Source organism: Girardinichthys multiradiatus, chromosome 2 (assembly GCF_021462225.1).
Source record: "Girardinichthys multiradiatus isolate DD_20200921_A chromosome 2, DD_fGirMul_XY1, whole genome shotgun sequence".
Taxonomy (NCBI): Eukaryota; Metazoa; Chordata; class Actinopteri; order Cyprinodontiformes; family Goodeidae; genus Girardinichthys; species Girardinichthys multiradiatus.
Window position 1 is genome coordinate 18,787,874 of NC_061795.1, and position 24,009 is coordinate 18,811,882.

Genomic DNA, 24,009 nt, shown 5'->3' on the forward strand with positions numbered 1-24,009 from the left:
CCGCAGGGGCAAAACGCTCAGGCAACGAAGTGCAGGCGCAGCCTCTTCATATACTGTCCAGTTGATAAACCTGATGAGCTGCACCTGACCCTTCTCCAGCACCTCCAGGCAACGACACCTGGCGGTAAAATGGTTAGCTGCAGGCAGACACACCACGGATTCTGACAGTGAAAGTGAATAAGTAATCTAAATAACTACACAATCAACATGAATATTAAACCTGCCTTTTGGTTAAAACAAAGCTGGAGCTCTTTTGAATAAGTCCCCAATAAAACGACATTTAAACTTACAGAAAATCAGGAGCAAAGCACTGACCATGGAAACAGCTATTACTTGTTTTTCTCTCTGCATTGTGCAGGTGAACAACGACACCCCTGCTTTAGACTTTCCTACCTGTAGTTATTTTATTGTGCTTGTTGTGCTCTTCTGGTTGATAAAAGCTTAGTGTATTTTGCACCTGGGTCCTAATAAAGCGTCACACATTTATGAATTATCCCTACTAACTGATGATATTTACCCATCCTCCTGGAAATAAAATATGAAAAGTTTCCACGTACCCTCTGCAATGTGCTCACGTACCACTAGGGGTACGAGCAACCCCAGTTGGGAATCACTGTTCTAGACCATATTCTAGGAGTTCATTAACATGCTGTATATTTAAAAGCATTTCTCTAATTCAATTGCAAACGTGAAATTTATATATGATACATATTCATATCACACTGAGAGATAGATTTCAAGTGTTTATTTTTATTAATGTTGGAAATCCAAAATTTAGCTTCTTAACAAATATGAATTACAGAAGAGCAAAACAGGACATAAATGTTGAAAAGTATGTCAGTATGCTGGAGAGTATATGCACTCACTCCTTGGCTCCTTTTGCATAATTTACTCCATCAATCCACTGCAGGCCTGTGGTTCTGCTGAGGTGTTAAAGACACTCAGGCTCAGAATGTTAATTTTGATAAGGGACGTGACATTTGCCATCCATCCTGCCGACTTGTCCTGCATACCTCTACATAAGGTCACTCTTGAAACACTGACTCCAGCCACAGTCTGCACCTTTTGAATCTCCCCCAAGCTCTAGAATGGGCTTTGATTTATGCCCTCTCAAGACTGTGGTTATCCCTGGTGCTTGAACACCTTTGTCTACCACACTTTTACCTTCCATTCAACTTTCTATGAATGCATGTGGATACAGCACTCTGTGAGCAGCCAGCTTCTTTACCAATGACCTCTGTAGTTTACCCTCCTTTTGGAGGATGTCACTGAATCTCTGTTGGACCCCTGTCATGTCAGCAGTCTTCCCCATTACTATGAAGGCCACAACATAAAATTTCTGAATTAGTAGTTGTTTTTTTCATTTACTTTATACTATATTCCAACATTCTGAGAAATTAAATTTTGAGGTTTTATTTGCAGCAAACAGAAATAAATGCCTGAAATCATTCTGTGTGTAACGATTCTATGTAATGTACGACGTTCACTTTTTGAATTCAATTCTGAAAATAAATGAACTCTTTAATGACATTCTAATTCTTTCAATTGTATTTTTACCTATTTAGCAATGCCTCCCCTGAACATGGTTACTGTATAGGTTAGTGATGTGCGAAAGGAATTGATTATGATAAAATTCTTCTTTAAAATTCTGTCTGTCTACATTTGTATATTTGTTATGTATCTTCTAACAGAATCGGGCACGATTATAATCTCACAAAGGTCTTATTTTATGTTTCTTTGCTGAAATCTGCCCAGAAGGGGGCGTCATGGTCCCTGTTTCTTCTCCTCTCCCCTCTCTCTCTCACACACTCACCCCTTCAGCGGTGAGTGCGCCCAGCCTGCTGTAGGAGCGTCTGTTGAGCTGGTGATGCAGGGCAGCCCATCCACCTGTGCCGCGGATGCTGCAGCCTGGCGTTACATGGCGTAGTTTCTGCGTCGCTTACTTCTTGTCTCTCCTGAGGATTTTGTCTTTTGTCTTTCCTCCTCTGGCATTTTTTCCCCCCCGTATCCTTGAAGCATCTAAAGTTGTGATGATGCCTCCGCTCGGCGTGTGGGATTTGTAACAGCCTCATGTGCGAGGGTGATATCCCGTCAGCCTGTGATTTAACGACACGGTCCTTTGGACGCGGATAAAACATGGACTAATTCTTTGTCTAAATACAGTCAGTATGGGATTAATACAGCTATTTCTGGTTTTTTGCTTATTTTGCACCTCCTCAGGTAGGATGTCTCTGCTACCTCATGTAACTTTGTAGCTTTTAGGATGACATATGCAGTAAAAGTATATTCTGGATAATTTGCTTCCAGAAATCTTGCAGAAGTTAGTCAAAAGCTATTGAATGTAATATATATTATTGTGCAAAAAAAAAAAAAAAAAAAAAAGCCATCATGGAAGAATTTTATTATCCAGCTAACATCTTCAGCGATAATTTTCTTTGTCTGGAAAAAAGTTGTAGGTTTTGGGGTTGACCCTGCCCTGCGTATCAGCGTTTTTGATGAACTAACACTTGGAGAAGGAGGCTTTGATGGAGTTACTCAGGTCCAGGGCTTCCACAGCGAGTCTAGAGCATTCCACTTTCAAGGTACTGGAACACACATCCTGCTGCATGTTTCTGTTTGGAGATAAACATTTGTGCACATGATATGAGCCCTGCTGTGAAACAACATACACTATACCTTGTTTCTATACTGTGCTTGTCAGGACTTTCAAGACAACCATAGTAGAGCCCTGAAATCCCTAAATTAGATTTTTCTGTCAGATAATCTGGGAATATTATAGTTCAATATAAAACGAAATACACATATCATACTGGAGTATTTGCTATGTCTGCAACAGGAATGAACTTGTGAGAGGATCCCATCTGCCTCTCTTGATGACTTTCAAGAACAATGCAGGCCTAAAATCCTGAAGTTGTTACCCATGTAGATTTTTTTCTTACAGGTAAGCCAGTGATGGCTCAAGTGCTAGTATACACCAATAAGCATGTAGCATTATATACACAAATACTATACATCATACTTGATTGAATTTTGTTTTTGCAACAGAAATAAGCTCAGGAGGGGTCCCACCTGCCAGAACAATAGGCAGTATTAGGTCATAAAACAGTGGGTTGTCCAGGGCAAGAAAAAAAGGTGGATTGTGCAAAGGATATGTTGATCTTAATCATGTTATGTTAAAGCAAAGATATAATATGTCGGTCTAGAAGGAGGATAAGCCCCTTTCTTGAATTTACTGGTAATCTTCTGGAAGTGTTTAGTAGTTTGAACAGTTTTCTTTCCAGAAATAAGTCATGCATCTGTGTTTCCAGTTGGAATGCAGTTGTTTGTTGTGCTAAACATAGACGTCAAAGCTGCATTTGCATTGTCATTAAGTTTTTAATTTCATCCACCAGTGTTACATCTTTACAGTCCATTGCAATCCAAATGATGCTGCTGAGAACCTAATCACAAGGATAGAGAAGACTATCATCATAACCCAGCTAAAAGTAGATTTGGAGTCAGAGGCAAAACTAAACATCTACTAATTTATTTGAATGGATATTGTTGTCTTCAAGCCAAAGAAACAGCCCGATCAGCTGCCGACATGTCTCTTCCTCCTCGTTGTCTTCACCGATATCTTCTCATCTCCCTGCACAGCCGGTGAGGCGGCGTTGCTTTGCCCTGCTGCAGCGGCTCCGGCATCCTTGCGAAGGCATGTTATGTGATGTCTTTTGTGTAGATGACACTCAAAGATGCGCTCTACACCAAGGCAGGTGGGAGAAAGTTGGCGAGGGTTATGAAAGGGAGTTAAACATAGATGCTTATTGAAAGACTCACCCACTCCTTCTTTTTGTAACAAGGTAAAAAAAACACAAATTGTACTGCGACTGGCTCCATTCTTTCTTATTTTACCTTCTCTGAGCACACGCAGTCAGGGTGTGCAGACGGTATGTGTTATTTATGGCGAAGCTCGCCTACATCCTTCATTCTGTGTAAATTCAGCGGTGCTGATGCTGCTGCTGGGCAAAGGAAAAGGGGGGGTTGTTGGGTGGGGTGGGGTGGGGGTGTGGGGGGGTTTGGGGGAGTCAGAGCAGAACAGACCTGGGCCTCTGCTTGTTTGTTATCAGAAACAGACAGCGAGAGAGTCGGGATGAGAGAGAAAAAAGCAGGGAGGCTGTCTGCTCGCTGCTTGATAGGCTGCGTTGATAACTCATGTGTGGACGTTTGGCTGGCCAGGACCAGCCAACAGGCCCAGCTGTGACATTCCGATGCTCATTAGATAGCAGGCAGAACATATCCATGGGTGTCCTCTCCATTGCCTGCATGCTTCCAGAGGGTTGTATCTCTCTGTGTTGCTCGGTGGAGGCAGGGGGAACGATCTTATTCTCTATACCGAAATGTACAATGAATATGTGCATATTTGTGATATCTCTGGATCTTCGTCTGTGAAAGTAGGTTTTATTTGCGTGTGAGCAAGAAAGAAGAAGGCTGTGAGCAGTGGAAAGGGGGTTTGCTGCTGAGGCTTTTTGAAGGGAGCTGTCAGTGCTACATTGCATGGCATTAGGAGACCTCAGAGACAGAGGGGAGAGAAAAGCCCCCAGGCCATGCTCCTATAATGTCCCGATGCCAGGTCATACTCAGATGCAAATTATCACATCACCAGCTCTTTCCCCCACAGTTGCCAGGATCCACACAGCCACATATTGCTCTGTATGAGCAACAACAACAACAAAAAGAAAGGGGGCCACACCCAGGAGTACTCCCTTCCCCCCAGCGTGCTCACACCCAACCTGTGTGGATGCAAGCATATGGATCAGGCTCATTTGAAGTGCAAACAGCACAATTTAAAAGTACCCTTTGAGCCACAGCACGGGGCTCCCTGTAATTGCATCTGTGTGTACGTGCGTGCGTGGGTTTTTGAATATGAATCCTGTCAGTCTCTGAAGCAGCGATTTTACACCAGCAGTAAGATGTTTCTGTGTTTGTTGTGCTTATGATGTCGCTGACTGCAGCGACAGTTAAGTGCAACAGGAGAGAAGAGGCTCATTTATTATACAGCCATGCTGTGTGTGTTCTGTTTTGTGTCCGTGTGAAAAGGAGACGGCAGACTATGACAGGCACACTTGATTGGTGTGTTTCCAAAATAAAAGTAACCTGACCAGCTGCTAATAAGGAAGACACTGGATGTATGTGAGCAGTAAGAGGGATGGTTTGACCTTGCAGTGGTGAAACTGTAAGCTCATTGGATTCAAATTCATTTGAAATGGTTCAGAGCTTTCAAATAGTAATCCTCACAGTTAATATGAATTCAATGCTCTTTTTCACACTCTACTATTCTTTTAAAATACAGTCTGTTGTCTGTGTTATCATTAAACGAACCATAAAGCAGTTCAATGTGAAAAGAAATATAATAAACCACCGTGATTGTTTTGCCTGATTTGGAGAATGGCAGGACGTTGCGATGCTGGCTTTGAAGGAACCTTCAAGAAACCACACTGTAAATGTTTTAGTAAACTTCTTAAATGTCTATTTGAACTGTGGCATGCTGGGAAACCTGAAAGACTTGTTCATTTCATGGATCTTCTTGGTCATTCACAGAGTCAACACCAACTCATGAGACAGTTAACCCTGGACCTACACACAGAGAAAGCTTTATTGTCTTCTAAAGTGGTGCATAGTTGTGAGATACAAGGAAATTATACATACTTTTCAGCATTTGAATTTATTGATTTTGTTTTTTTTACATTTTAAAGAAATCTCTGAATGTTTTGTTTTAAATTTTTAAGATTCTTTAAAATTAGGACTTGTGCTATACTGAGCTGTGCTCTGTGAAATGATCAAAGCTGTTGTATATTATTGTCTTACAACCTAGCTCCTTTAAAGCTGTTTCACCTTGACCTGTTTGCTTTGTTCCATCGTCTTCATAATGCTGGTTTTTCCACTAATGTTCCCTAACAATCCTCTGAGGCCTTCACAGAGAAGCTGGATTTATACCGAGATTAATTTGCACAAAGCTGGACTTTATTTACCTGTTTCAGCTATTAACTAAACATGTGATTTCTGGAGAATTGGTTGCAGTAGATTTGGTTTTTGGGATATTAGTGAAAAAAGCTGAATACTCAGTAATTGTAACACAACTCATTGTTTTTCAACTTTTAATTAGAGATGGTTAAAACCAGCATGCCGTTAGTGACATAATTAAAATGACTCATTTAGGATTACTCCAATTAAAAATCAAACTGCAAAAGGCTGGAGGAACTTTGCAAAACGGCCATTGGTCTTTTGTGACCAATACTTGAGAGTTAATTGATGTTAACTTTTTCTTACTAGTCTATTCATACAAAAGTGTTATTCCTAGCTGTCTTTTCATCATGTCTTTATGGTGCTGACTACAGCACCATAAAGAAAAAGAGTCGGATTTAACCTAAACTGGTGGGAACCAATGTTCAAAGTTAAGCTTAAGCTAATGTGAAGCTTTTAAGGTCTGAGTCGAACAGATCAGTGGGCTTTTTTTTTTTTTTACTTAAAGTCTTCTTAGTGGGGAAGTCCCTCTTTGTACTTCCACTGAAAACATTTACTGGCTAAACCACTGCAGATGGATTGCAACACAAAGTAAAAGACTAGTACAAAAATCAAAAGAAAAATACAAAATGACTGCATAACTAAGCTCACTGATCCCTGTTACTAGTTGAAATACAACCTATAGCTAAGATATATACTAAGGAAATTTAGTTTTGAGAAATAAAGTCTTTTCTATTTACATTTTATCATAAAATGGTAGGTCTAATATTATTCACACCCTTTTAAATAATCAATGGAAATTTATTAAGGCCTTTACAGCATTCAGACCAGTATCATTTCTATCTTTGGTGGAGAGTTCGAAGTCTTTAAGGTTGTAAGGCCTCAGTGCCATCACCCTAATCTTACACTGCTTCCACAGATTCTATGGCATATTCAAGTTGAGGTTCTGGCTGTGCGACTCCAAAATGTTATTATTAGTCAGAGGAAATATTTTTTATTAAAATTAAAAGATTACTTTTAACCTAAATCGGTCAAGTGTGTTATTAATTTTGGGCTTAACTGTAAATACCACTAATAAAAAAACATACAATAATTTCACCATTGTTAATAAAGTCTTTTGCAATATTTTGCAATATAATATTCTTGTGTCGTTTTAGAGAGCCACCAGACTTTGACTAAAACTTTTCAGCTGAATTCAGATAACCTTTAAACACAGTTTTGTTTTCACTTCAACATAGTTTTCGCTGTACCCCGTCGCATGCGCGCACAGAAAGTTTGCCAATCTCTCCAATCTTATGACTGACATTATCCCCAACTCCCTGTGGTCAAAGTCATCTTTGCTTGCTGACTTCTGAGGCAAAGCTGATCCACACAGGAACGCGAGTGGCCATGGAGAGAAAGTGATTTCTATCCCTTCAGGGCAGTTATACAGTTGGGTGGCTGGAATGCTGTCATTAGCTTTGTGTATGTGTGAATGTCAGACGGGCAGACACTGAAGAGGCGATCTGAGCATTGGGGAGAAATTGCTGGCCGAAGCAGTCCTGGAGGTGACCTTCGTTCGGTTTAGTATTTGTTCCAGACGAGTGAAGCCATGGGAGACGGTCGAGGGTGGGGGGGATGCTTCAAAAAATGCAGATTGCCTGCGGTGCAGTGGGGTTCAAGATGGACTGACCTAGTGGCCCTCATGGAGCAAAACAGCAAAATGTAATAAATGTTTTGAAAACGCACCTATTGATTGTACCTATTAATTGAAATAATTGTATAAAAATAATTCTAATTTGACTTTGAAAAGTTGACTGAATTCAACAAAAGGAAACATTTTCATAAACTGAATTAAAAAATAACAGTGCCGCTTGCTAACACCCTTTATGGATATATATTTGAAAACACATTGCTCAAATCTTTCTTATTTTGTAGAGATGCACAGATCCGGCTTTAAATAGCCAACACCCATTATTCAGATATCCTCTATGTCTGATCTGCTGCTTTTGATTTTTGTTTTTGAAGGATTATAACTCATGAACTCTTCTGTGTGACTTTGTTTAAGTTTAGCAATTACATGTAACCATGACCATTACAGGTGCTGCTGGTTACTTAATAAAGGTGGTAGCTTGGAATCTAACAGAAAATGAAGGAAGTATAAGGTTATCCCCATATATGCTTCAAAGCTTTTGTCTCTCACCTTTTATCTGATTTTAGTCTAAACCTAAATAAAGTGCATCGAAGGACTTGCTGATTGTTGATGAGTTTGCAGACTGAAAAAAAGTGTGCTTTTTTCAGGTTTTGGTGGATTTAATGCAGATTAGGGAAGATTTGCTGATTTTAATCACTGGCTAATTGATGTCTGCATTACTAATATTTTTTCCATCTGTTGATATGTGTCGTGTGTTCAGTATAGGAGGCAGCAGGGTAGCCCCACATTATGATAAAAGCTTTACCATGTTTTGCTCTTGGTAGGGTGTTGTTTGACTTTTAGGAATCCTCTACTTAATCTGTGAAGGGAAATATTTAGTGGCCATTGCTGTTTTCAGTTTTTGTGTTGTTTTAGCAGTGTTCACTGAGTTACTCTGAAGCTTTTTAGAAATCCACACTTTTCAGCGTGTGACCTGTCCACAACCGGTTAGAGCTAAACAAAGGAACATAGACCTATTGCCTTGGCCATTGCAATTTTTTTGTTATACAAAGAACCACTACCATGTTTTAGGTTAGGTTTTGTTCTACTATAAGAACAGCTCTGTCTTATAAAATATTCGGTAATTATTGTTTTCTGTTTTTGCTTCTTTTTCAGCAGTTCTGTTTTAATAAGTTATTCTGCAACTTCTTGGAAAATGTTTTTTATCACCGACTGATCGATTATTTGGTCGATTATTATTATTTACATCACAAATATTTCGTTTTTCTTTTGATATATTTAATGTGTTCAGTAACAGAGGCAGCTGGGCAATCCCACATTATGATAGAACCTCTACCATGTTTTAGTCTAGGTAGGGTCTTGTTGGAAGTAATATTCTTTCAGTATTTGACCTATTGATCACATCAGAGCCTATAAAAAAATTTGACAATTTTGATCACTGTCACTGAGTAATTGGTACTACACTGATTTTTTGTTACTCTTTTGATATATTTAGTGTGTTCAGTAAGAGAGGCAACAGGGGAGCCCCACATTATAAACCCCTTCCCTGTTTTAGTCTACTGTTTTTTTCACTTTTAACTTAACTGAAACATATTTCATATTTGGAAATAACTATTGTTTTCTATTGTTGCTACATTTTTTGTAGGGCTGTCTATTAATTCAGTCTTTAGCTTGGTTGTTTTTGTTTTGTGTGTTTTCAAACAATCAAACCTCCACACTAGGCTTTTCCTATTAAGGTATTACTTAAAAATAGGATGCAGCACTAAATAATCATACTGCAGTTTCCACTCTGTGCAGCATCAATATAGAACTAAATCCAGGATGACCCTGTAATTCTTTTTTTTATTTTGTGGCACTAGTGGCCTTTGTTTTGTAAGTTAACCGACAGGAAATGGGGTGGAGTGAGAAAGGAGAAGACATGAAGCAAAGGTCGACCGGGCTGGGACTCAAACCCACGTCAAGGACTGTAGCCTCTGTGAATGGGTTGCACTTTTTAATCCCAGCGCCAACGCCACGTCCTATTGACCTGTTAATTCTGAACTCTATTCAGAACTCAGAACCAGAACTCCATTTAGAATTTGTTTGAGCTTGTGTCCATTTTGCTGAAGCCCTACTCACTACATTTATCTCTTTCTTTCTATTGACTCAGTAGTTGCAGAAGATGAAAATGTTCACCTTTTATTGTACATCTTCCAGACTGCACCTGTTTATCTCCAGGCATGCCCTTACAGCATCGTGTGTGAGCTCTGACATCATAGAAGACTTTTGTGTTTGCTATAACTAAAAGTTTATCATCGCTGTGAATCCTCCTGCCAGAGGAGGATATGGCTTCGTGTGCATCCAGTAGATAAAATATCTTGCTTGGAACATGTTCAGTTCTTTGAACAGAAAACATTCGTCCTGGGAAAATAGTGCCGTTTTAGATGCTTTTTGGGCAGTGATGTCTTCCTTTGACATGTGGTTTTACCAGCATATTTAATGCAGAACACTCTTGGCTGTGGGCTTTTGATCACATCTCATGGTTCACTTGGTCTTAACTGGTAGAGAGATTGCTTATTAGCAAAATGCTGTAGAAAAGTTGTCGGATGTGTTGTTATGTTCTAGGAAACCACTAGGTGACTGAGAGTGAAAGTGCTTATTACCCCACAAAAGTAACCACAATCGTTTCATCTATCATTAGTAAGACTATTTTAAGCAAAATTTCCTGTATTACAAACTGAAAAATGAGACCAAATGTGTAATTAACATAGCTAACTTATGCCAGTCGGAACAAGCATCAGGGGTAACCTTAATCTCAAATACATTTTTACACCATAAACCATCTGCAATTGCCCTATGAAGTGAGATGAGTCAGAGAAGAAGCCTTTGGAAAGATAAAGGGGGATTAATTTAGGACAGGGGATTGAATGAGTGACTAGCACATACATTGACTTGCAAAAGTAATTACACCCTTTGGCACCCTTTACAACTTTTTCACATTGTATCACATGACAAGCACAGACTTCACTGTATTTCCTTGGGATTATATTTGATAGACTAACACAGAGTAGCATTTAATTGCAAAGTAGAAGGAAAATAATACAGGTTTTCACTGCAAGCATAATTTCCAGTTTTATGGGGTGTGTCCACTACAGCTTTGAATTTTTTACCTATTCCTTTTTCAAAATAGCTCCAACTAGTGATGTGATGTTCACGAACGAATCGATTCTTTTGAATGGCTCCTAACCTTGAACTATAGGATTTGAGTCTTAGTTAGTGAGAGCCGTTCATTGTTTGTACTACTTTACTTGCTTCTAATGCTACTTTTTCAGTTTAATTTTAGATTATATTACTTAAGCAATTAAAGACGAAAACCGGAAGCGGGTAGGTACGAGCATGCTCATTGCTCACTATTTTTTTCCTCATGTGTCATGACGGCAGGGGGTGTGGCGCTGCGTTCAACCTGGCTGCAACGCCGACACATGCAGTGGTGAAAGAAGGACGGTCACAGCGTGCTCGTTGCTCGGGGACAAAACAATACGTGGCACAGCAAAATGTTTGCACACTTTATTTGGTTAACGTTTACAGTTGAGTGTTGTTCACCATTAGTGCGTTGCCTGAATTATGATATTTAATGTTGTAGGAAGTGATTTTTATTTCTGCCAAAGCAACTCAAGTGCACTTTTTCTCTTCTATTGTGCTTTCTTTATTGTGTTTCTATATTACATATAGCCTTGAAATGCTATTAAGGCACACAAAAGTTGTAAGGAATGACATGGGTATTTGATATTTATGTTTTGATATTTTATACTTAATTTTGTGGAAATAAATGAAGATTTGTTTTTGCATACTGTAGTTCTATTTTGCACCTTTTAAATTAAACAATTATTCTTACTTAATACAGATGATTTAACTTTAATTTAAAATTTCACCAACACATTCCAGGTTTTCCAAATATTAATATATTTAACACTATGTTAGGGGTAAAATTGTTTGTTCTACTAAATATCCACATTTTCAAAAACTGATAATTTCAGCGGCTCTTTTGATCGGCTCTTTGAAGTGAACAAATCCTGAAGATTCGGTTCCCTTTAAAGAACCATAAGTCTTGTCACTAGCTCCAAGTTAAGGGAAAAACGTAGTTGGGTGCACTTGACTCCGCAGATGTCCGCGGACGTCCTTCATTCCTAATGTGGTTTAATGGCCTTTAACACCACCTTCTTTTCTTTTTGTTTTTCTAAAGCTACATGGCAAATTAGTTGTGCCTCTGTGTCTGATGACGCCATGGCAGAAAGCGATGAAAATGCAGGAATTTGTCACCAGAAATATAGGAAATTGGTACGCTCGTGTATGAAGCCGTGGACAGTGCGCACGGAGTTCGCACTGCTCACAGTACGCCTGAATATGTTCTGCCCTTTAGTTAGACTGTATTAAAAAACATGTAAACAGCAATTTTAAAGTGTTGCCACAGATTTTTAATTGTATTTAGGTCTGGCCTTTGACTGGGACAATCTAACACATGAATATTCTTGGATCTAAACCAATTCCATTGTAGCACTGGCTGTGTTTTAAGTCGTCCTACCCCAGTTTTTTCTTCCAGGATCACCTTGTATTTAGCTCCATCTAGCTTTCCATTAACTCTGACCAGCTTCACTGTACTTGCTGAAAGAAAGCATCCCCAGAGCAACTTTGCCATCACCATGTTTCACCGTGTGCTTGGTAGTTTGAGGGTAATGTGCATTTTTATTGCAGCAAGTTGCCTTTTGATCTCATCTGACCAGAGCACCTTCTTCCACATGTTTGCTGTTTTAACTACATGGTTTGAGGTAAACTGCTTTCCTAAAGAACAGATTTGTGGAGTGCTGGCAAGTAGTTGTCATGTGGACAGATTATCCCACTTGAACTGTGGATCTCTGCATCTCCTTCAGATTTCCAAGGGCCCCTTGGCTGCTTCTCTGATCAATACTCCGCTTTCCCAGCCTGTCAATTTAGTTGGACAGCCATCTCTTGCTAGGTTGTCTTATTTTCAGATGATGAACTAAACAACATTTTTTTGAGATGTTAAAAACTTGGTATATTGTTCTAGAACCTTACATTCATAACATTTCTCCATGACTTATCTCTGACCTGTCTGCTGTCTTTATTGGTCTTCCTGATGCTGTTGTCAATGGTTCTCTAACAAACCTGTGAGAACTACTTTGAGATAAAATTGCACACAGGGGGAGTGTTTACTGAAAAAAAACCAGTTTAATTAGTATTACTACTTTTATAGGCTATTAGAGCACAGTTTACTTAAAGATGGAGGCCAAAGCTGTATTTTCTAAATCTGCTATTAGGATTGTGGGTTTTGGAGCTTTGTGGCCAGCTGATAGAACTCGGTAGTCCTCAAAACACAGCACCTCAGCTGCTGCTTTCAGGCTGTAAACATCTAAAATAGATCAGAGGAATTTGATGCACGAAATCATCCTTTTATAGCAGTTTTGTGTCAGGATTTCACATCACTGTGGTCATTAGGTGCAGGTGGCTGCCCCATCCAGGCGCCTGCCAATACATAATCAACCAAAGGCCTTCTCAGCAGGGCTGCATTGATTTGGCAATAAAAAAACGCTGACTGGCTCATCGCAGCCTCAAAAGTGCATTTATGTATGTTTTTGGAAATGCAGAGATGTTACTGCTTTGGTTGTCTTCATCTGATATGCTTTCACAGCAAACAACATGTAGATTACAACAACAACCAATTGGGAGCAAACCTCATATCAATAATCCCCTGAAGTACCATATGATGTAGCCCCTTGCCCTTAAATATAAAGGAGGGTGATTAAAGTAAGCCAATTATAGGTCAAATGTTTCTGGCTGCACAAACTGTGGATCTGCCCAGTGTTAGAGGTTCCCTGCACTTCACCATCCCCCCCCTCATCGGCCTCTCCTCTGAATCGGACACGCCCTGACACCTGCTCCCACTGCGCATATTTTGCTCAAGCTTAAGATGTCATGGTACTCACTGTTCAGCCTATGGCCTAACAAAATAAAAACTCAGGAAACCTATTTATAGTTTATTTTGGATAAAAAAAAGAAAATAATGTCCATTAATCTCAGATTATTTCCAACAGTACCATTTGGATTTGGTTGTAGCAGATTGTAGCAGATTAATGCTGGACAGAACTCTTTTTGCAGTCATTGGACCATCTGTCCCACGTCAGTGAATGACAGAAATAATATCTGTTGATGCAAAATGCTTGAAACATCCCTGTCTTTTTGTAAGGCACAAATTTAGAGAAGTTTACACAATCAAACAAAAAACAAAAATCACATACCAGAAAGGGATAATGCTTAAGTATGCCAGCAGAATATAAAAATCTTAATCATGCTTTTATACTTTGTTTATCATTCTCTGTATTTAGACTTCATAGTTGGCCTGGCTTCCAACTTTACATGGCACAGGGTTCATTGGCTACTCCCACCAGCTGAAAGTAATGTAAATACAATGAAGAAAAGCTGCTATAGCATTCTGGAGTGCTAAAGTGTGCCAGGGCAGCTTGCATGCCTCCAATAGCTGAAAGTGAGCTTTCTGATGTGATTACTTCTGAGAACTGCCATTATTTATAGATGTTTCCATTAAAGTTGCACTGAGTTTTGTTTGAAAGGAGGAAGGGGGCACATGGCTGGTAGAAGGGCATACAAACTAATGACACACAACTGGAAATAAGTTCTCTCCTGTAATATTATTAGAGTTTCATTTCTTCTCTTGAAGTAACCTGGGTTCATATATTAGATCTTACAACTAACCAAGGAGATAGTTCATAGCTGGGAACAACAACCTGCAGCAATAAGACAGAACATTTTTATAAGCTATTAAAATCTAACCATATAAGTCGTAAGAGAGCCTGATCTGTGAAACGTCCTGAGCACCTCAAGCCAAGGTCAAGTGGATTGTGGCTGACGATGTGTCAGAGCATCTCTAAAATGGCAAAGCTTACAAAAATAATTCCAGTCCAGGAATAGTGATGCCATTCTCACTAGGTCTGTCATTTATCAAACATGAATAAGTCAGAAAAATGGGCGTGTGGAAATTTTTATGCTCATTTTGGGAAATACTCCGATCCCACAGCAGGCCTTAAATTGTCTGCACATTTACTTTAGTGCAGATATGAGAAGCAAAAAATATTAAGCTTTGTAGGTGAATTATTAGTACATTTTGGTGCAAAATTTTAACTGATATTTTTACTGTAGGTTTTATGTGGTGGATCATTTTTTTTCCATCAATTCACCTTGAATATGGCACAAATGTGTCATAGTCAATGCAAAGTTGTGCCATTTCAGTATCGTACATATAATACAAGACCTATGTAAACAATTCATTTATATCAGACACAACTGGTCCTTATTATTGAACAAAATACGTAGACACGTATTCATCAATCTTCAAGCAGACAAAACCATCACAAAATATACACTTGTTCCAGTGTTTATAGATGCTTGATGTATACTTTGTGTCACTATGTGTTAACATGATCTGTTCACGTGTAAAATGTACAAGCCCACATATTTGCAGCACTGTCGCTTCACATCATCATCACAAAGATCACTTCTAAGATATGACCCAAATATTTCAGTTTGCTCAGCAAATCTACTGCTCTAATTGAGGTATCAATTCTTTGATAAATGATGCCCAGTTTGAGAATGGGTTGTTGTTTCTGTGTTTGGAGATGGGTAAAAGTATGGTAAGCCTGAAGCCCAATAGGTAACAACAAAATGGTTAAGGCTTAATATTTACCAAACCTTGACCCATTGCAACACACTTGACTTCAACCTGTTTACAACAAAGAACTATTTATCATACCTTTTCCAAAAATGTTACTTAGGTAAAGTACCAATTTGTTTTGCAAATATTTATTTTTCCGTGCTGATTCTTTTAGATAAAACAAAACATCACCCCCAGTAAAGCATGGTGGAGGCTACATCATGAAATGTAACTCATTTGTTCCCTCTAGGACAGGAAGCACTGAATAGGCTCCCTCTATCAGTATTTTCACAAGAAGGTTAATTATGAATTTCTTGAAATAGGCAGTCATAATTTGTATATTACAATACCTTACCTACTACCTTACCTTAAAATACCTCACCTACAAAATCATTGGCATTATTGTAAATTATAAAGTGTAAAAAGCATCCAACTAGGTTAACGTTTTCTTATTCTCATCCAATCAGAGAACATGTTCTAGTTCCAGATCAATGTATACCTGCCTTACTTGATTGCCATGTTGTCTTGTCTTTACTATTCTGAAGGGCGAGTAAGAGAATGAGCCACTATGCAGTAAAGAAGAGATTTATTTATATTTATTGTCATAAAAGATTCTATCTTCCTGTCTCACTCTAGGAACCTCAAGGGAGGTGAAAGCTCCTGCTGTTGTCTCAAAACGAATGGTCCAGAAGCTTAAAAGCAAGAATGAGTTTACTGTGCTGGCAACACTCAAACAGGATCATCTCAACTCAGGAGTCATTCTCTCCATCCATCATTCTGAGCACAGGTTAGTGCAATGCACTTTTTAATCGTGATAGATATATATTTTTTAATATATACTCACCGATCTGATTTCTGTAATCAATTTCCAATCTGTGGTTTTTGTAAAGCTTTCACCTGCCGATACTGATTTTTGTTAATTCCAATTTTTCTTTGAGAACTTTATTGAAGGAAAATATAAGAACAAAATTGTAAATATTTTCAAGCATTCTGGCTGTGATGAGCAATTCATCAGATGTAGCAGGAGTAGAGGTAACGTTGCACCATGTGAAAGAGTAGCCAAAGTAAAACAGGATTTTACTATTGCAGTTTTATCCAAATACTTACCTTTACTTCAGTCTGACATTAAATCAAACTCAACTTTTGCTTTATGTCACATAGGATTACCAAAATCATTTCTATTTGCTAAATGCCAGAATATTAACATTGATATTTTTGATATATTTCTTTCTTTACTTTCTTCAATATCAGAAGTTTACATACACTAATTATTAAGCAATTTGGGAGAGACCAGAGGATGATGTCATGGGTTTGTGAGCTTCTAGTTATTTAACAACACTTGAGTTAAAATGAGGCACAGCTGTGGATGTATTTTAAACTTCACTTCAAACACAGTGCTTTCTTGTGTGGCATCATGGAAAAATCATGAGGAAAATTTTAAAGGACTCAACAAAAAATATCAGGAAGAAACCTGTTGAATTCAACAAGTATGGTTCATCTGTGGGTACAATTTCTGTCTAGTGAATAAAATTAGGTTTCACCATTAAATATTCAGATTGTTAATAAATGTTCAATCGACTTTCAACAACCTTGTTTTTTATCTCTGCACAAGCAAGGAGGGTTGGTTGCACTTAAACAACAACAATTATAATTATTTTAACCCATTGAACAAATGATATAAACAAAAATGCGTCTTATTGATGAGGAAAACTTTAGGACACCTTACCCTCTTAATAACTTAATCTACATCCTTTGGTTGAAATAACTTCTGTGAGACATTCTGATATAGCCATCTTCCAGTCTCTGAGGAAAGGTTGCCCCACTCCTCACCTTTAAGCTGTGAGATGTTTGACGTGTTTCTTGCATGTAGAGTCTGTTTCAAGTCTGCTCAAAGCATCTCCAAAGGATAGAGATATTGACCTTCTTTTTGTTTCAACGTGTCCTGTCTTGGCATTTCAGGTATACCATATAGAGCAGATGGTGCCAAGGCAGTTTTGCTCTACAAAAAGGATACGACAGTATTCTAATTGTGTGATTAACTTCATTAATTCCAGATTCAATCCAGCATCAAAGTAGGCCATAATGATGTTATAGTAAACAATCATTTGGAGTAATTGTGTGTTATTGCGTGCGTGTGTGTATTTGTGTGTTTGTGTGTGGGTGAGCATGTGTGTAGAAATGAGTGTGTTTCTGTTGAGTGGGTGTATGTGAGTGTGAGTTTGTCACCTGGAAGTGTACATTTGTAAGTGTAGCGAGAACAGTAGAAGGCCTGCAATCCACAGCACCTAAAAGCAGCAAAGGACATGTTGACTCAGCTCTGAAAGGCCACAGCAGTCCTAAGCAGCCAGACATACAAATCACTCCAGATCAGCCATATGCCCCACACAGAAGTAGGTTGCCAGCAAGGCACAGGAGCAACTCCCCCCACACCAAGGAGGCACAGAGCAAGACGCAGGGCACAGTCCCCCCGACCTAGCCACACTGCCAACCCCACCTGTGCAGGCCAAGCTGGTCTGGTCCGGAAACTGGCCCGCCCAGTGACCCAGGGCCCGCACCAACGACTAGCAGCAAGACCACCCGGTGCCTAGCAGGGGAGACCCCCAAATCCCCCACACATCAGGCAAGCACCAGCTCACCATACCAGTTGGAACCCAGAGGGACCAAGGTAGGAGGGACACATTGTATTTCTCGCTGGGGGGGCAGTGCCAGAGAGGACTATAGGGAGGGATGCCCACCAGAGCCCAGCACAGCCTCCGTGGCCCTCAACAAGCCCAACACACCTCTGGGAGCAATAGACCATGTTGAGGATTAAAATCATGTAATTTCATTCTATTAGTTTAGTTTGCATGTGAGAACATTAAACTGAGATTTAACATGAGTGAGCCTTGAGGAGAGATCACAGATCACAGCAGGAGTCAGGATAGAACAAGGGTGAAACAGAGGTTAGAAAGTTCTCAACAGCTGAAAGCAGTAAAAGCTGGCTGTATGGACAACAAAGCAATAAAGGTCAACTTTTGGGCATGGTATAGACACCATAAGGGAGCTTGGCTGATTTACAACACCAGACGGCAAAAGGGGAAGGCACAGTCAGTAAGCTTTGAAGTCAATGGTATAAAGATGAACTGGAACTTGTAATGACAGAGACATCGGGGTAAAGACAGCCATGCTTTGCTGAAATCTGCAAGAATATCAATCCGCAAGAATATCAGTGATAGCATTATTGTACCTCAACAACCATCACCTTTGAACTTCTTTTTAGACCTCTTTAAATCCCTCACAGACTAATAAACTGCTAAGGACTCACACAGGTTTTTTGATATCACCTCGGTATTCGCTCTAACTTCCACAGCCAAGAGCACACTAAAGTAAACATCTGTGGTTGAAATGGGGCAAACCTCTTGTAATTAAAGGCTACTAGGAGCAGAAGAAGCTATTACTCCAAAAGCAACATTAAAAATCCGACTACAGTTTGCAAACTGGTCTACCAGTCTGCTGACTGGTAAAAGAAAACATGAGCACATTACTCCTATATTGCCCTCCCTGCACTGGCTGCCAATACGTTTTAGAATTGTTTTTCAGATTTTACTTTTGGTCTTTAAATGTTGCAACGGTCATGCAACTCTTTACTTATCAGAGCTCTTACACAAGCATGTTATCAGGAGAACTCTGAGGTCAGGGAACCCGCTACTTTTAGATGTTAAATCTGTTCTCAAGAGTCATTTTTTTGACTTGGCTTTTTATTCCAGTTCAGCAGGAGTATCAGGCTAGTTTTATTAATAGTTGTTTTATTTTCTTATCTTTCTATAGTTTTAACTGCTCTAATTTTACTGTATATGCTGTATTTCATTGCTTATTTTATGTTTTTATTTCTTTTATGGACCTGTACAGCACTTTGGTCACTTTAGGAGTGTAAAGTGTTCTATAAATAAAGGTTGATTAATTCATTGATCAACTTGTGATATATGCCTAATTGAACTTAACTCTAAATTTAGAACATCTCATTTTGTCATATCAATTGACTGAATCTTTGTAATCAGTTATCATCAACATGTTTTACACACTATGTAAATAAACATAGCATCTATTTAAATGCTGATGTATTTCACCAAATAATGTAAGCAAGGAGTTTGTAATTTTGAGCTGTAAACACTATCTGTACCCAGTATGCAAATGTTGCCATTAGTTTGTGCTAGCTGAGCCGATCAGAACAGCAATCTGACTTTCACATAATGCACTGATTGAACAGTTTGTACATTAAAGTCAGTCCTGAGCAAAGAGCTCCCAGGGATGTTAATGACTTTCCCCCTCTGCTTTCCCAGCCGCTCAGATTCTACAAAGCAGCGCTGCATGGTTTCATTTGGAAATGTGACAAGGACTAATTCAGCATCAGAAGTATAAGCGAGTGCACTTCCAGAGCCAGGATTAATGTGCATGCATGGGTAGGGCAGAGTAAATCTATCAGATGTGGTTTGCAGATGAATCAGTTCCATTGCTACTCTTTCACGAGTGGCTTTTTTTTTCTTTTGAATGATGTTTCCAGGAAACAACTTTTCTTTAAATAAGTCTTCCTTTAAAAGCAGAGGTGATGTGTGTGTGTGCTAGCAGCTCTTTCCATTAATCTCTTGTGGTTGGTGAAGCTCAGTGCTGTGGAGAAGAGGATTCTCCTTGAATACTAATATACCAATGTAAACAGCCAAACAAGTGCATGTGCTCCATTGTTGGGTGCTGCTGATGTTGCACCAGTACCAGCCACTGTACACAACTAAGTCTAGCTAATGATGGGATTAAATTTAAAATTTTGTTGCAGATCTAAGGAATTTGAGTACACATTTTTAATTGTCTGAGGTGTTTACCTGATGATGGAAACTTAAAGCTTAGACATTTGGGTGATAACTGCAGGGGTTTTATGCTTCATGATTTGACATCATATGACTGGTGCTATTTTTATTCTTTAGGTTTCTGGAGCTTGAGAGCAGTGGACAGCGCAGTGAGGTGCGTCTTCATTACCGCACCAAAAGCCACCAGGACCATACTGAGGTGTTCCCTTATAGCCTGACTGACGACCAGTGGCACAAAGTCTCTGTGGCCGTGAGCGCATCCCATGTCATATTACACGTCGACTGCAACAGGTTCGTGATTCATAGACAGGATGCACTGGGTTTTTCAAAAATATTCATCCCCCCTGAACTTTTCCATCCCCATTGAACTGTCTTGTTACAATCGCAAACAATATCGTGAACAATTTCTATAATTTCTATAGTTCAAATGTTCATACACTAAATGATTGGAGAAGAAGCCTGTTTGCATCTGACAGAAAATATTGTGGAAGAGTGCGGCCTATGTCTCTGAGTCCACGCACTCTTCCACAATATAAATTCTGCTAATATAATTAAAAGCTGACTTGCAATGAATCCCTTTAAAAAAAAAACTATGCTTTGAATTTAATGGTACAAAAATAAAAGTTAAGAAAATGAAAAATAAAAACCTTTTTTATTTGAACAACTGGCAACAAGAAAAGCATTAGGGATTCTGGCTCAGGGATGGCAGGCTCATTAGCAGCAGCTTTGGGTTCCCTGTGTGCCCCATTTAACACATCTGTCATTACCTTTGGGTGAGAGGCTTTTGAGGGATGGCAACGTTATTTTATATATCTCAGCCAAAGTAATAGAGAGATGAAAACCTGCATCAGTGATCTGCCACAATAGGCAATTTGAATCGAACAACTCTCCCCAACTGCTTTGTACAAAAAACTAATGGAGCTACTACCATTCATGTTTTACTTTTCTTTCCCATAGAAAGTACTCCTGCCCACTGTCGCTACATGCTCATCCAGGAGGAGTGAATGCTGCAAGTCACTGACTCGATGCAATCTGATGGATTTCCTTAGATATTAATACTTCCTAACCAATTTTAAATAATAAACTGAATCTGACTGCACTGTTTGATAGTTAAGATTAATTAGAATGTATGTACCTGGCTTGAAATCTGAGTGATTCCATTGAATTTACTTTGTAAAGTGCCTTGAGACGACATGTGTTGTGAATTGGCGTTATACTGAATAGAATTACAAAAGGGTTTTCTGTAAAATTGAAGTGGCTAGGGCTCCATGTAAATGTAAATGTGTTTACCTCACTTTGTAAATGTTACAGGCACCTTGAATTTTCCTGTCATGCGGTCTGACTGACTGACTGACTATGTGCACCTGTTGTATAATTTGACTGGGGTGTTAATGCTTGTGTATGATGATGCTCCTTGGCACAACAAAAGAAGCAGACGGCATGACCATGTGCAATGCTGAGTGGATGTTTGTACAGTCCTTTGGGGAAAATGTTTACAGGAGGATTTAAAAGGGCACGACCTACAACATGGAGAGAAATAAATGCAATGAAAAGAGTAAATGCCATCTAGGTGTTTTAATCACAAGTTTAAGATTGTCAGCTTTAACCCCTTTATGTTTCTGTTTTTTTTAGGATCTATGAACGGGTAGTGGAAGCGCCCTTTATGGACATACCTGAGGACACTTCCTTTTGGCTTGGACAGAGAAACGCTGCTCACGGCTTCTTCAAGGTTAGCACTGCTAAGCAGACCTCTCCCTCAAAATATATTAATGTTGATGCCTGTCCTGATCTGTCATTCTAGCAGGCAATGAATGATTCGGAGCAGCAAAGAGCAGATCTTTTTAGTTCGAAAGCACTCTTGGTTTGTCTTCTTATACTGTATTTGTCTAGTTTGGGGTAATTTATTACATCTCTGGGATTTAATTGCATGCCTATTTCAATGGCTTGCCATTTTAATTTGAAGGGTTGTTGTGCTCACTCTAGGAATTGAGATTTTTTTTTTTTTATCATTGTTTATTCCTCTTCCCTTAGTCTGCAGCAAAGCCCAGCACAATTATCTCAGCAACTCCCACAATGCTGATTTGGGAGGGATCATTAAATAGCCTGTGGACTGAGCTCATTAAATTTAGAATCTACAGTACTGTTTTCTAGACACACAGACACTATATATCACCACTTACATACAGGTCTGAGCTGCAAAATGTCTCACCTGGGGAGACACTTTAGGGCAAAATATCACTTTACCTCCAGGGGTTACTATTAAAATCTGTCTGCGGTTGACTGGCTCTTTGTGTGATGGTGTGGTGATCTTCTGCATATGTGTACTTGTCGGTACTTTTCACACTGTGTCCTGGCTGTTTGTTTTCTCTGTGTTAATTGATTAAACAAAGAGGCCCTGATGGTCAACTCCAAATCTTCTCTAGCAGCATTACTATTCGATTTTTCAGATCTTGATTAGTTGCAAGGAAGACACCTCTTCTCTTTTGAAAACACGCGTTTGTGCACATGTGCTCAGTCAGTCACAAGAGTATACTGGTGATGAGTAAATAAATTATGAGGCACCAAAATTGTACTGTTGACTATAATGCGGTAATAATGATATTCCAGTCTTTTTACAATCAGTAAATGCAGAATAGTGCTACCAGATTGCAATAACAGTAATGGAGTTCGGTGTGGACTTGTCACTGAGGGCTCAAGGTTAGCTATTGTTAGTAATAATGAGCTGTTTAAAAATAAAAAGCGCAGCGACACAACAAGGTACTAAAAAGGAAACCAGAAGTTTTTGACATGTGACATATTTGCAGTTTATTCAGGCTGCGAAAGAGAGAGAGAGAGCTCTCTCTTCATAAGTATATTCAATTGATAACATATTAAAACTGTATTTCAGAAAAATTAAGATTATATTTTCACCTGGGAGAACAACACTTTTAGCAAATAAGAAGGCTAAACAAAGAAAACTTTCTGTTTTCTCTTTTTGAGCTTACAACCTTTATCTGTCATTGACTATGCTCGATTTGGAAATGTTGGGAGCCTTTTGGAAATCTCAGAGCTAAGGTAGTCATTCATGATAGACTACATATTGAGACTGCTACTTTATTATTGCTAGGTGTGCTAACCCTAATCTAAGATTCTAAGGACAGTTTGAAATGTTATTCTTAGTAATTTCTTTTTGTTTTAAAATAGTAAAACTCTGTTTTACAGGGACTGCTTTCAGGGACTGTTGTGACGTTATCTCTGCTCCTAACAAAAATAAGTTATCGTAATTGGGTGCTTTCTAGTGCTTTAACACTAGTCACATTCACCCAGTTGTGCTGCCAACGTTTACATATGGATACACTGATACTCAGATTGGTAGAGAAGCTGGGTCATAACACTGGTTACAAGCCAAACCATGGCAAAATGTTCATCTTTTCTTCTTTTTATGCTCTATATATTTTCTCACCTTACTGTTAGCTCTCAGTAGAATATCCTAGAAAGTAGATTTTTCATATGTCAGCTTGTTTATTAGACACCTGACAGCTCTTTTCTTTTCTGTATTCCACCAGCTATAGTCTCTTAAACTGATCCAATAAAACGTAACAGATTTCATATAAATTCACTCTGTTACTAAACTTCACACACAAATTTGTCACATTAGTTGGTTAAATGCTTTGTCTCTTGCTTCTCTGTGACTGCACTGCATATCCTCCTTCAACACAGCATTCATCACAGTTCAGATGGAGCCGAATGTTATGAAATTTTGCACTGGGTCTACAACAAATGTGCTTTTTCATGGTTTGATAACAAGTTTGATCTCCTATCTTCTTCCGTTTTTGGTG

At 39.0% G+C, this 24,009-nt stretch overlaps 1 protein-coding gene across 2 annotated transcripts in view; it reads left to right on the forward strand.

The window, feature by feature from the left end:
* The first annotated feature begins 1,840 nt into the window (after positions 1–1,840).
* The window catches only part of nell2a (neural EGFL like 2a), a 163,759-nt gene continuing 141,590 nt past the window's right edge, over positions 1,841–24,009 (forward strand). For both annotated transcript variants that reach the window (XM_047354661.1, XM_047354669.1), the window contains exons 1-5: positions 1,841–2,220; positions 2,451–2,582; positions 15,990–16,140; positions 20,309–20,482; positions 21,824–21,920. In XM_047354661.1, coding sequence (XP_047210617.1) covers positions 2,169–2,220; positions 2,451–2,582; positions 15,990–16,140; positions 20,309–20,482; positions 21,824–21,920 — 606 coding nt within the window. In that variant the 5' untranslated portion in view covers positions 1,841–2,168. The remainder of the gene's footprint in view (positions 2,221–2,450; positions 2,583–15,989; positions 16,141–20,308; positions 20,483–21,823; positions 21,921–24,009) is intronic.